The sequence below is a fragment of the Rhinichthys klamathensis genome, unplaced genomic scaffold (assembly GCF_029890125.1).
Source record: "Rhinichthys klamathensis goyatoka isolate OS25496 unplaced genomic scaffold, OSU_Roscu_1.1 h1tg000579l_1, whole genome shotgun sequence".
Classification (NCBI taxonomy): Eukaryota; Metazoa; Chordata; class Actinopteri; order Cypriniformes; family Leuciscidae; genus Rhinichthys; species Rhinichthys klamathensis.
The window spans coordinates 1,633,369-1,646,949 of record NW_026607043.1 but is presented as its reverse complement, the minus strand read 5'-3'; the positions used below and the strand labels follow the sequence as shown (position 1 = coordinate 1,646,949).

Below are 13,581 nucleotides of genomic sequence, written 5' to 3'. Positions count from 1 at the left end.
GCACACACTAAATTTAAAAATAATTCAAACATAGGAACTAAAACCTCTGTCTGTTGAACAGAGCAGTATTACTGTTTTTATCGCCTCAAAAAACAACCTCAAGATTTATATATAACCAGACAGTACCTCAGACATTTTGAATTTACAGCTTCTATTCATATAGCAAAAACGTTATTTTTATTGCACGTTTATTTAAGTCGTAAATATGAATGGGAGGCCTGACCACAATGAAAACAATGTAAGAAAGTTATGGAACACGACCAAAAAAGCAGACTTAGAAGTATACTTAAACCTCCCAGTAAGCAGATCATCTCCATGATATATACATACCATATTAAGGTCTCTCTTACAGTTTTTGCCTGTTGGAATTTTGGACAACTAATACAAAGGCCAATTTTGCAATCTTGTGCCCAGATTGTCTCTGGATCTCCACCGTCACCCTGAGATCTTCTCTGATCCCTGGCCAGTGTGATATGAATGTGTTTACAGACCTGCACCTGTCAGAGGAGCACTAAATCAGCCAGATCTGTGTTGAGTAAACCCAGAATGCCACACAGTGGGCCAGGGAGGTTCACGCTCTCCCCACAGGCGAGTGAGGAATTAAAAGATTAACCCTGAGGAGAGGCACTGCTGCAACATTCCACACTTCTTCTGAAGACATGTATGCCTGTCTTTAGAAAAAGAAGGTGGACTTGTCTCACCCTTTCAACTTGGAACTAACATTGACCTTGGTCTACATAATCTATTTTGAGTGTTTATAAAGTATTTCTGCCATGTAGCAGTTTGCTTTCAAGCACATGTTAAGGCCAAAGATGCCCTTTATGAACTTGTTTTATAATCACTTTGACCTTTCGTGCCATGCACAGAAGATTTCAGTCATTTAGACTTGCTTTGGCACAACTAAATTCTCACGAGACACAAACATGCAGTAATAAAAAGCAGCCACAGCCAATAAACATCTGTTTTACAATGTCTATCATCTGTTTATTATTCTGAAGTATGTACCAAAATAATTGCTATAACATAAAAATAGCATTGTGTAACTAAGTAAAAATGTTTACAGTCAAGCATCACTAAATGTACAAAAATAACAACACAATAAAGATACAAACAATGAAGAACAGAACATCCTCACGTCAGTGTGCAAACTGTTTATACAGATGGAAATGCATCCTTCTCAGGTGGCATTCCATGATAAATTATTTAAATAGCATTTATCTACACACACATATGAAATAGTCTAACAAACAGAGACAACAAATAGAGCAATAATTTATCAACTTAAAAAAAAGGTACTGGACATTGAAGCACTGGCAAATGTATTCCTAAAAGAAATTGTTGTCTCCCATTTTACTCTGTTTTCCATTGGGATGTGGGGCTGGCTGTTTGTTCTATATACTATTTACAACTTGTGCTACAGTAGCAATAAGGCAACCAATTTGTTTTCTTAAGCAGAGGAAAAAGTATTTAAAAGCTTTTGTTTGATCAAATTACAAAACAGCAATGAGGTAATATTTGTACATTAAAGTTTTCCTTTATCTCTCTCTCTTACAGAAAAGGCAAACAGGTCAGAAGATCATCTCCTTTGGAAGTGATGGATGAATGGTTCTTGACTGGAAAGGCTTGAATGAGTAGTATTGGACAGGCCCTTGGTTATGAAGGTTTTTTCTTTTAAATGTTGAAATAGTTTTTTAACGAGGCTTATCTTTAGCAAGACCCTCTCTTATGCTTCTTGAAGCAAAATCCCAGCACAGTCTAGCCAAATGCGAAAAGCATTTTGTAAGTGCTACATATAGAAGTCTAAAAGACTTAAACTCAACTTTCCCTTAGAAATTAGCATCTCAAATAAAACCTCGCATTTTATTTGAAAAGAAGGCTAGAGTACTTGGTAATCTAGTATCCGTATGTGGCTAAATCCTTTCCTGTAACGGAGAATCTTCAATCCTGGGTCTGTCCAATTGCTCTTCATACAACCTTTCATTATGCCATTTCTAATGTATTGTTAAAATGGTTTAACCATCTAGCCCTGAGAAAACTATGCCCACTAAACCATGAGTTATCTCCTGCCAGACCTTTATGAATGTACATTATACTTAAGATGAGCCTCTGCCAAGCAAAACTTTTAGATAGACAATCAGAAATTTAGATAACATTCAATAAATGACAGATTGGTCCTCTTAAAAATCCCCTGTATTCAGCAACAACAACAACAACAAAAAATAATATATATATTCTTTTACCTATACGATCTTTAACAATTTGTTGATTGCTTCAATATCTTAAAACATTCTCATTGCTTTGTTCCTAGTCAAGAAATCGGTTTAAGGTTTTGAGAAAATACTGAATGTTATAATAGTAATCTTTTTAAAAGGGTTTTGCGCTAGCCATAATTTGGAATTCTTTTCAGGAAGAGAGCATGAAAACACACAAGAGAGAGAGAGAGAGAGAGAGAGAGAGAGAGAGAGAGAGAGAGAGAGAGAGAGAGAGAGAGAGAGAGAGAGAGAGAGAGAGAGAGAGAGAGAGAGAGAGAGAGAGAGAGAGAGAGAGAGAGAGAGAGAGAGAGAGAGATAGAGAGAGAGAGAGAGAGAGAGAGAGAGAGAGAATAAAGGTTTTGAAGTGCATAGCTGTCTGTTGGGAGCTCTTCCCACACAGAGCCGAATGAGGTTTTTCAGAGAGAGATCTCAGTCTTCCCAATTAAGCAAAGCGAGGAAGACTTTCTTCTGCTCTACCTGCTAATGGTGGAGGAGTCCAGATATTCTGAATCGGCAGCCACTTGTTTTCTATCCCAACCAGTGACAATTACATTGAAATTGACCACCTGCTTTCTCACTCCACCAGAGTGTGAGCAAAACAAGTAGCGTCAAATCAGTCCCTGGACTTTGCCCGGAATACATAATTATATGGAAAGGTGCATTCTTTGATAAACTTCCTGACTGTGCAATTACACATCTGAAAATGAAGCGAAAGACAGAAAGTGTTAATACTGAGTACCGGTATGTAAATAAAAGTAAGCATTTATTTGGATGCCTATGCGATGTGTTGACACTCACCTCTGCATTCGTATTTGAGGTCTGAGAAGTACACCATCTCTTGTGAGAAGACAAAGAGACCCAGTCTTCCGCCTGCATATGTTTTGTCATAAATTCTGCCAGAATCTGCCATGATCTTTTTGCCTTCATACATGACCACTCTGAAATTCGTAGAGAAAATGTTGTTAGCACATTAAAATATCCTCAGAGGACAAATCAATAACAATATATCCTCAGGAGATATAAATTAAAATATACCTTATATGTCCAGTTCTTGGTCTATGAGTCAGGTGCCATCTGTAAGCAGTGAAGTCCTTCCAACCCACGTTCTTCGGGTCATGCCACAGTGTTCGCACCTAAAATGAATTGAGTTCAGAAATGTTGGTACTCATATGACAGCTTTCAAACCTGATTTCATCACAGTGACCTCGGTGAGATGTACCTGTCCTGGAGTGTCTCCGGTGTGCCAAAGGGCGTTCCTCAGATGCTCGCCTGGCCCTGTGGTGGAATTAACCACTTTGATTGATAGCCCTGAGTAACCCTGTGCTTTGGTAGGTGTGCTGGACCAGTAGGTCTGTGTGATCTGTTTCCACATGACCACATAGAAGCGAGAGCTGGATTGGTATCCGAAAACAAAGCCGGCATAGTCATCATCCCTCTCTGTGTTGATGAAGAATGTTCCACTGAAGTCGACTGAATTGAATTCATCAAAACCTTTGAAGAAATTTAGAAAAACAGGTCAGAATTTTGTTGTTGCTTACTCTTTGTACATGTATGCTGACTGATCTCATGAAATGGTGTATGTATGACACGCCAATTCGTATTTCCATTTTTGGCGTGCTATCAACACACATAATCGCTTTTCAGCGTGTTTATCAACGCCGTTGACTTAACGTACATTACTGTATATATAAATACATGACCTACCCCAACCCCATCACTAAACCTACCCGTCACTGGGGTTAATACCATTTATGAGTCTTCCCCTACCATCCTAGGAAAAAAAATATCGCTCCCCAGATGTAGATCTACATTTTGCTTCGTTTCGCTCGGACATTTAACGGCGTGTACATACACGCGGAATCACTCGGACATTTAACGGCGTAGACATACACGCAAAAGATGATGGTTCACGCGGATAGCTCAAAATGCGTATAGATAACACGCCACTTGACTTGAAAGTGGCGTGTATGTTTACACAAAAGTCATGATGTCATGTTGATGTATGGAAGCTTGTTTCCACCACAGAATAAAAAATAACAAAGGGAATTCTGTCTTTTTTTTCTCGCAATTGCGAGTTACATTCATTTACATTCATATTTCTATTTCAGTAGATTAAAATGTTTTCAGTTGGTTTTCATTTTAGTTTTCGTTCATGAATAGTGACCAAAAAGTTGCATTAATATAGTCTGTTTTTGCAAGCAATGGTACTGTGGGTATTTTTCTTCTCAATTTATGATATTACTTTATATCTTACACACTGCCCAGTATTTTCTTTAGATGTGCAAGGGTTTTCTATTTATTGTTTATTGTATTTTTTTTAAAGACTAGACGTACCAACAGCAATGCCGGGGTCACAGTTGACTGTCTGAACCAGTTCTTTTCCTTGGTGGCGCACCACCCAGTTGGGGTCAATCTGAGAAGTGCCCTTGGGATCCAGAGGTACCATCTGGAATTTGCGGAAGTCTGTTACACTAATGTCAAAGTTCTCAGGACACACATCATAGATATCTAGGACATTGTCCTGGTCAAAGTCGTCTTTACAGGCATCACCACGTCCGTTGCCTACAAATGAAGAAGTTAAACTTATAAGTATAAATCTTTACATTAATAAATGCAATAGTTATGCATATTCAGAGGCAAAACTGACCATCAGAATCCAGTTGATCTGGATTGAAAACCAATCTGCAGTTGTCTTTGTCATCAGGGATGCCATCATTATCATCATCGTAGTCACAGGCATCTCCTTTACCATCCTTGTCGTGGTCAGCCTGGTTCGCATTGGGGATGTACGGGCAGTTGTCAAGGTTGTTTTGGTGACCGTCCTCATCGATATCCTGGTTGCTGTCACATTTGTCTCCAACACGGTCCGAATCAGAGTCGAGCTGTTAGAGTGAGAGTGCAGAATCAGTAAGCATCTAAATCCCACTGTTTTTCAAGCTCTATGGCTTTCTCAATTAAAATATTCCCACTTTTTCTAAAAGGCAAAAAGTTCTGTCCTAGTTGGCCCATCTGTGTAGGATTTCTCAAAAAGTAATCTCACGTTCCTGAAGCTTGGCACTACCACAGTCACATTTCAGAGTCTAATGAGGAAAGGAGGGGTGCATTCCTTCTCTTCAGTTAACCATGGCACAGGTGTGATCCGCAGGGATTGAGTGCCGACAGGGCATGCATAAACCCAATGGCAAATCTCTCACTCCTCACTAATAACCATTCTTTACCTCCACATATCCTTTGGGTTAATTGAACACTAGTGAGTGTCCATGAAAAGCCTCCTATTGCTTTATTGTGTGGCTTTGGCTTCAAGGAGAAGAGGATTTACTCCTCCCATACATAGCTTAGTAAAGACTGAGACTACCCTCTGGGTATTTTTTTTAGCAGCTGAACTGAACAGCACATAGATCTCTGTGGATTATATAATGGTTTGAAAACACCTGCTATATTCACTCACTTGTTCTAAGTCTCACATACACACATATATATATATACCTGATCTGGGTTGTGTTCTAGAGGGCAGTTGTCACACTGGTCACCAACTCCATCGAGATCAGTGTCTTTCTGGTCGACATTGTATAGATATGGGCAGTTATCATTCTCATTCAAAATACCTGTAAAAAAAAATGATATTATGGTGAAGACTGAATTACATTTATCTCTAAACAAGAGAGGATTCTCATTAAACCTGTCAAGAAATATCCAGGTCATATTTCACTTTAAAAAAAATCAGGATTTATTATGATATTGATAATTGCTGGGGTAAAATATGCTAAAGAGTCTTGACTGTAGTCTTGACTTGAAGAGTCAAGACTACAAAGCACTTTATTTAGTTTATTTCTTGATTATGTGAATTGTGTGATTATTATGAATATTTTCTTGGCAGTTTGTCAGGGAATGGCCCATGTATGGATAAATAAAGAGCAATTCCGTACCATCTCCATCAATGTCCACAGCACAGGCGTCACCTTCACCATTGTTGTCAGTGTCAGTTTGGTCTGGGTTACTGTTGTACGGACAGTTATCGCAGCGGTCTCCCACGTCATCGCGATCATAGTCGTACTGTCTTGGGTTGAAGATGAGTGGGCAGTTGTCCTATTTTAAAAGAGACCACAGTTCAGATGGAGAAATATGGCAAAGCTACTCTTCACAGGGCCCTCTCACACGAAGGTTATTACTTTTAGATGTTAGGCTTGTAATTTGGCTGCGGCTGTGTAGGTCTAGTTAGAGGAGCGCAACTATAAAAGCAAGCCTTATTTTAGGATTTGGACCAAGGATAATATTGGATTAGCAAGATACACTGCAGGTCTTTCAGAAAGGTACTTCTTTGGTGGAATTTGAGGTTTGTCTCCAAAAGAAACTGAGTTTACTTTACACAGCACTTTTTTTCCACACCTCAGGCTGAATTTCAAACGGCTTTACTTTTTCTCTTCATTCATGCACTGTGCAAAATGAACAAATATTCACTTGACTGGATCTGTGGAATATATACAGTGGACAGTATTGCAACTATATTTTTTACCCTGTCATCAGGAATGCCGTCGTCATCATCATCATTATCACAAGCATCACCAATTCCATCCTTGTCGTAGTCCTCTTGCCCAGAGTTGGGAAGATTGGGGCAGTTGTCCTTCAAAAAGAGTAGAGTATGAAAATTTAAAAATAGCCACAATGATGTTATTTGTATTTTTTAATAACAAATGAAGCCATTATATGCCAACCTTTTTGCAGTGATAGGTTGCGTTCTCGACACACACAAGATCAGCATTAGGCCAGCCATCAAGATCAGTGTCCTCTCCACAAATGTGTCCATTTCCAGCAAAGCCAGGTCTGCACTCACAGCGGTACATAGGGTCTGAGAAATGGCCCAGGTAGTTGCAGCGAGCGTTCTTATTGCAGTCGTGGCTTCCATCGAGGCAGGGATTACGAGGCGTGCACACCTGCAGCAAAGATAAATCAGTCAGCGTGCATCAGTTCATGCGCAGGTGCACGCTGGTAATCTGTAATCTATCTGTGTTCTTTCATTTACCTGTTTCTTGGCAGCAGCGTCCTCCACTCCTCGACCAAATGGCTGTGGGCCGGTGTAGCGAGTGGGGCATGGCAGGCAGTTGTAGCCCGGCACTGTGTTCTCACACCTATGGACTCCATTAAATTCAAAGCAGGCATCAGGGACATCCTCACACTGTAATGAAGAGAAAATGAATAATGAGATTTTTGCATCCCAATGCATTGTAGTCATAAGAGCATAAGCATAAATAATTCAAATAAAGAAAAAAACAATAGAATTTTTTAGAAAAGTAGGGATACATGATATATTAATTATTATTATTTTTCAAAATGTATTTTATTTTATTCAATTTATTGGTTTCGATTGATTTTGGATATACATATCGGATGATATTTGACATTTAACAATGCATGCTGATTTCCTCTATTTTTACATTTCTATTACCTTTAACCAATGCAAGGCCTAAAACTAGGCTTAAGCCTAGTCCCATGTTTGAGCTGTTTCAAATGAAAAGTTAACTGTGTTAACTGTAAGTTACTGAACTTGCACTGACATATCTTAAAATGTCACTGCCATTGTTTTGTCTCAAGATGCACACCAGTAATGTTTTTTTCTAAGGCACATTTATAAAAGCTACTTAAATGTCCTAATTGAACTAGGGCCTAATCCTGGTTTAATCCAAGCCCTGTTTGTGAACCAGGCCTATTAATTTTTGAACACTTTTAAATCTAAAAGTGACAACTGATTTGACTTTTTTGACTGCACCTCATTGATATCCTTGCAGTTGATTCCATTGCCAGTGTATCCTGTGGGGCATTTTCCACATTTCCAGGAGCCATCTGGGAAGCTTGTACACTGGGCTCCTTCAAAGCATGGACTTGAAAGACATCCATCTGTGGAAATGCACATAAGTGATTGACTTAACTTGGAAACACAGACTAGTACCATCTGAAGAGTTGAGTGACACTATAACTCACCAATTGGACAGGCTTGTTTGTTGCAAATCTGGCTGGCTTTTGCGTCTCCCACACAGTCTTTGCCGTCATACTTAGGCACTGGATTATTACAAAGACGCTTACGATTTTGGACGCCGCCGCCACAGGTACCGGAGCAAGTGTCCCAGGGTGACCATGGTCCCCAGCCACCATTGACTATGAAAAAATATAAAACATTTTTTTTTTAGATTTTTCAATTGAAAAAAAATTAAAACCCTACATGCGGTGTTCACTTACTTGGACATGGTGATTTCTCACACCTCTCAGTTTGCCGACCTTCACCCTGGCAATCTTTGCCTTCCATTTGAGGTGTTGGAGAGTTACAGAGACGAATGCGAGTGATAACGCCAGCACCACAGGTGACCGAGCAGGAGGACCAGGGTGACCAGTGACTCCAGCTGCCATCTTGCTTAACTGTTGAAAATGAAAGACGGAAATTGTTACTTTTCCCCTCGACTGTGAGGAAAAACTGTAGACACTTATTGTCGTTGGACACCACTCACAGCGCTTGTCACACTCCTGGAGGTAGCAGTCTCTCGTCTGCACCGACGTGCCCTCGCAGTTGTTATTGATGCGGTCGCAAGAGCGGCCGCGCTGCTGAATGCCCCTTCCACAAGACACAGAACAATGGGTCCATTCAGACCAGGGGGACCAGCCATCCTCAGCGGAGTCGCTCGCTGTCGAGAGAGCAAAACAAGACAATAGCAGAGCTATTCCTTCTTTCTAAAGCAGCAAAATGGAGAAAAGCTTTTAATACTGGGCCTTAATGGACTCAATTTAGCCTGGGCAGCTCGAGACAGAGCACTCCAGGGAACCCTGGCATGAACTAAGCAGTTGGAATGCTGGGGAAATGTCAGTGTACTTAATGCACAGGGATACCTTTGAGTCCTTCTCCAAATGTGGAAATGGTATTTGCAAACACCCTTGATTATGCCATAAGTTCAAACACTTAAGGCTGATATTAATGTAAATTCTTGCTATGCATGGCAAGGCCTCAAGACGTGAGGAGAATGCAGTTTCTTTTTTGAGTCTCTGCCAAACAGCACCAATTTTCCACCTCTCTTTAACCAATTTAGACAATTATGGCCATTTAGCGATTCAGTGATGCACAAAGCTCTAGTGTTCCATTCATTAGTTAAACTTCAGTTGAAGTCTATTGTGTGACGCTACAATGACTGCGGATGTTTGGGTAGCAACAGCTCTTTCAATACAAAAGCTTTTAAAAGTCAAAATGTTGCTCTTTTTACAATACATTTAAGTTTACACTAAAGTTTTTTTTTTCCGGTTGTACATTTATAGTGCACATGGCTTTTAGCCTATGGATAAATCTCTTGCTCTCCAAAGCTGCATTTATTTGATCAAAAATACAGTTAACAGAGTAATATTGATTATTACAATATTAAAATAACTGTTTTCTAATTTAATATATTTTAAAGTGTAATTCATTCCTGTGATGGCTAAGCAGAATTTTCAGCAGGAGTCACATGATGAGCAGAAATCAATATTGAAAAGAGTTGTGCTGCTAAATATTTTTGTGGAAACTGTGATTCTTTGATTTTATTTTAAATAGAAATATTTTGTAACAAATGGAAATCTGAAATATATATTTTTTCCAACGTAAATGTCTTTTGATTACTTAATGTGTCCTTGCTGAAGTGTCAGTTTTTTTTTGTTTTTTTAAATGTACTGACCTTAAGCTTTTGAACAGTAGTGTATATATAACCAACATATAAATTATTTTATTAAAATGATTTCAATTACAAGTGTCTAAAATTTGTTATGAAGCAGCTCAGTTGCACTTACGGGTTCCACAACGAGGGCAGCATTCCCCATCAGGCACTGTGGCGTTTGCACACGGGATTAGGGGACACGAAATCTTGCGGCACACCGTTGCAGATTTCTGCGGTTGACAAAATGACTCTCATTAATCATGTGTTAAAGGATCTGCCACAACTAGTGCATATGACATTAAAAACCATAGTCTCTGGCTGTAGTGCAACACCACATTCAACATTACAATTTTGATTTAGGTAAAGTGGATAATGTGGTTGTGTTTAAGTCCGTGTAATTAGGCATGCAAATATTCCTCAGTGTTGATATGATATGCAATGCAGAAAAACTAGGCTGAAGGCATGAAAATAATTTTACATTTAGTTTATAATTGAATTGAATTGAATTGAATTGAATTGAATTGAATTGAATTGAAATATCTTTAATGTCCCCTAGGGGCAATTTAGTTCACAGCTGATAGCCAACATATACACATTCACACACAAACAGATAAAAACTTTTGTTAAGTTGACTGTATTCCTTTAGTTACATCCACGTCCCACTTTTAATTAGAGGCTAGGCAGTTTAGGGAAATGGATACACCCAGCTTAAGTCTGCCATAATGGACAAGACTAAGACCAGTACTGTGTACCATAGCTCCAACAGTGACATTGCTCTCCTCTCGCTAACACACTAATTAGTGGTTCAATGACAGAGCAGGCAGCTCTGAAAGTCTAACATGTCTTGGGTTCTTACCTGGCAAGTGCACTCTGTGCAATCGTCCACCGTCCATTCCTCCTTGTTTTTGTGCACAATTCCATTGTGAATACAGACACCAGCATGAATGCCAATGTGATTCATGAGCATGTTATTCTCGTCCGTCTGGAAAACCAAACAAACATTGGGGTTTGATTATGTGGAGTGTGTTAATCTACAGCATGTCCACTACACACGTTCAATATATAGTTTAATATATCTAAATGCAGCAACTTTTCTCCTCACCACTTTGCTGAGTTCTTTGGACAGTTTTTGCACCACCACTCCAAGACCTTTCAGTTCCTTAAACATGCCAGCCAGTTCCTCACAAGAGAAGCCACAAATCATCTGTAGATCTACATAGGAGAAATATGCAGTTTGCAAAGTTTAAAATTGCATACACGTTCTCAACCTACGTGTATATTTTGTATGTTTTATTTGTATGGATACTGAAAAGAGAGGATTACCTTTTGTTTTGTGGCCAGTGTAATCAGTCCTGATTGCAGGTCTGGATCCATTTATGGGATTGTCAAGGGTGATGATATCAGTCATAATTGCTGCAAGAGGAGAGGGCATTCAGGTGGATTAAAGTTTATTCTAAAAAATATTGAGCTAATGGAAAAGTTTAGTGAAAAACTAATGACAGTGAATAGAGGCAGCTTCAAGTTTGTATCTTGTATTACTATTGCTCATTCACTGGCACACAATGTAATGCAAGTGGAATGATGACGTGATGCGCTTCTTCTTCTTCTTTTTTTTTGCCCGGATCTATTTTCTATCATTTTCTGTCTCAATAATTGTCGCCTGTGTAGTTTCTTTTTAAAATATTATTCACATTTAAGAAAACTAATAAACATGGGCACAAAGATTTAATTTATCATCTTTTCTTCTTGATTCACATGCATGTTTTCGACATTACACTTACAGTTTTGGCATCCTTTATTCCTCAGAATCGCATCCAGTGTGGTTCCGAACACAAAGCGCACGTTTTGCAAAACCCCCTAAAAAAATCCACAAGTTATTAATGCTTCTCGCTGCATTTACCATGCAACAAGACTCATACAGTGAACTGTCCACTCACCATAAACCTGTCCTTTACTGCGCCCTTGCCGATCCTCAAGCTCGCCACACCTGGGGTCTCCTGAGTGAGGATCGACTGGATCGAAGCATCGAGCTCCGCAGTGTTCACCTCTTCACATCCCACGTAGAACTGAACCCTGTCCTCCTGCACGAAAAGAGTGATGTTTTTCCAGTGTCCCACCGCCAAATCCGCTTCCTCGATGGACACGACCTGTTGCTTGTTTTCAGTGGAAAACACAATGTCCAGAGTGTTGGCTTTTCCGTTGGAAACGATTTCAAAAATGGGTCCGGAGCCGTCATTCTTCTCCACAGTCAGAAGGCTTCCCCGTGTGTGCTTGAACTGCTTGAAATTGACCAGGAGCAGAAATCCTCTCTCGGCATGAATGGAATCGATTAGGTCCCTGAAGGCGCTCTCGGGAACCGGGGGAATCAGGTCGGGGTTCAGGATCTTGTAGGCGGGGCTGTACGGGTCGTCGCCTTTCACCAGGGTGACCCCGTGGTTTTTCCTCGGCACTTGGACGAGCTCAAACAGATCGTAAACACTGTTGTCGTCTCGACTTTCTACCAGGAATTCAGAAGTGAACGAAATCTCATTATAATGTACTAAACTGTAACGTATATTTTTGAATTTATTACACGACTCTTTGGAATGCTTGATTCTGATTGGTCAACATTTTCTGAATAAATATAACTGACCGCTCATAAGCGGGTTCCTTTATAAAAAAATGAAGATGAATCAGTATTTTATTATAATGTCTTTTGTTAAGTAGCCGTAAAATAAGGCATAATGTATAGAAAGCCAAAAAGTAGCCAATAGAAAGCCAAACCCATTCATAAAACCCCTTGACCTCGTTTGAGTTTATTTTACGATAATTAACAAGTGACTGTCAATTATTCTTTTAATACGTAACAGCTAGTTATACTATAGTAAACCACAGCAGCACTCACAAACGCTAAACGACATCAGTTGGTCTAGTTCGCTCACCTGCGACTCTCGCGCTCTCGCAGTTCCAAAGCATCAGTAGCAAAAAGATTGCACTTGACTTCATTTTGTCACTTATTCTTTTACCAATCTGGAATCATAAAGGTATAAGTTAAAGAAAATTCAGTAAAACGTAACCTTAACAGGTTGTTCAATCAATGGTAAAAAAAAAAAAAATAAATAAAAAAGAATAGGAAAACGCACCTTTAACGCGTTTACAACATCAGCAAATCCAGGGAAAAGTGATATAATTCCTAAGATTCGTCAATCAAATGTCGTTTCAAAATAATGATTTTCCTCTTTAGTCGCGATCTCCAGCACTCAGTGTTACTTTGCTGTAGTTACAGTGGTCAATCTAACTATCACTAAAGAGAACAAAGTGCTATTTAAATAGTTTCATGACATTCCTGAGCACGCGTCTCCTCCAATCAGATGCTGGAAGGAAAAAGGGACGAGCTTGCGTTACCTCACAGAGAGTTTGTCTGAGTTATAGGCTACACGAGGGGAAAAACGCACCACATTCCAACGAACACATTCCATAAACATACATACTTATGATTTAATGACCGCTGCTTCCGTTTAGTGCCTTTTTATTTGCCGCGATGCTGATTATTTTGTATCGACGCTCGGCTTCTTGCAAAGTCATTCAATAATTCCTGTTATTTCATAAAGGCACTGAAAGACGGCTCTACCCTGCCCTTGTGTACATATTGTATTTTATTTCAAGCTATCTAAAATGAATGACCA

At 39.4% G+C, this 13,581-nt stretch overlaps 1 protein-coding gene across 1 annotated transcript; it reads right to left on the bottom strand.

The window, feature by feature from the left end:
* Nucleotides 1–2,565: 2,565 nt before the first annotated feature.
* On the bottom strand, nt 2,566–13,181 carry thbs1b (thrombospondin 1b). Its single transcript, XM_056240037.1, has 23 exons — nt 13,039–13,181; nt 12,838–12,925; nt 11,854–12,413; nt 11,698–11,773; nt 11,240–11,329; nt 11,019–11,128; nt 10,773–10,898; nt 10,050–10,146; nt 8,750–8,923; nt 8,484–8,660; nt 8,229–8,402; nt 8,017–8,144; nt 7,273–7,425; nt 6,965–7,183; nt 6,766–6,873; nt 6,179–6,338; nt 5,739–5,857; nt 4,900–5,134; nt 4,587–4,814; nt 3,472–3,743; nt 3,288–3,385; nt 3,051–3,190; nt 2,566–2,949 (listed from the first exon to the last, which is right to left on the bottom strand). Exons 2-23 carry the CDS (start codon nt 12,899–12,901, stop codon nt 2,942–2,944), a joined length of 3,516 nt encoding a protein of 1,171 aa, XP_056096012.1. The 5' UTR covers nt 12,902–12,925; nt 13,039–13,181; the 3' UTR covers nt 2,566–2,941.
* Nucleotides 13,182–13,581: the final 400 nt, after the last annotated feature.

What these genes read in the sequence shown, in the direction of transcription:
- thbs1b (XM_056240037.1), bottom strand. Translation starts at nt 12,901, where the DNA reads ATGAAGTCAAGTGCAATCTTTTTGCTACTGATGCTTTGGAACTGCGAG. An exon ending in ACGCTGCTGCCAAGAAACAG is followed by an intron (nt 7,184 to 7,272) that starts GTAAATGAAAGA and finishes TCTTTGCTGCAG; the next exon opens with GTGTGCACGCCTCGTAATCC. An exon ending in ACGGCATTCCTGATGACAGG is followed by an intron (nt 6,339 to 6,765) that starts GTAAAAAATATA and finishes CTTTTAAAATAG; the next exon opens with GACAACTGCCCACTCATCTT.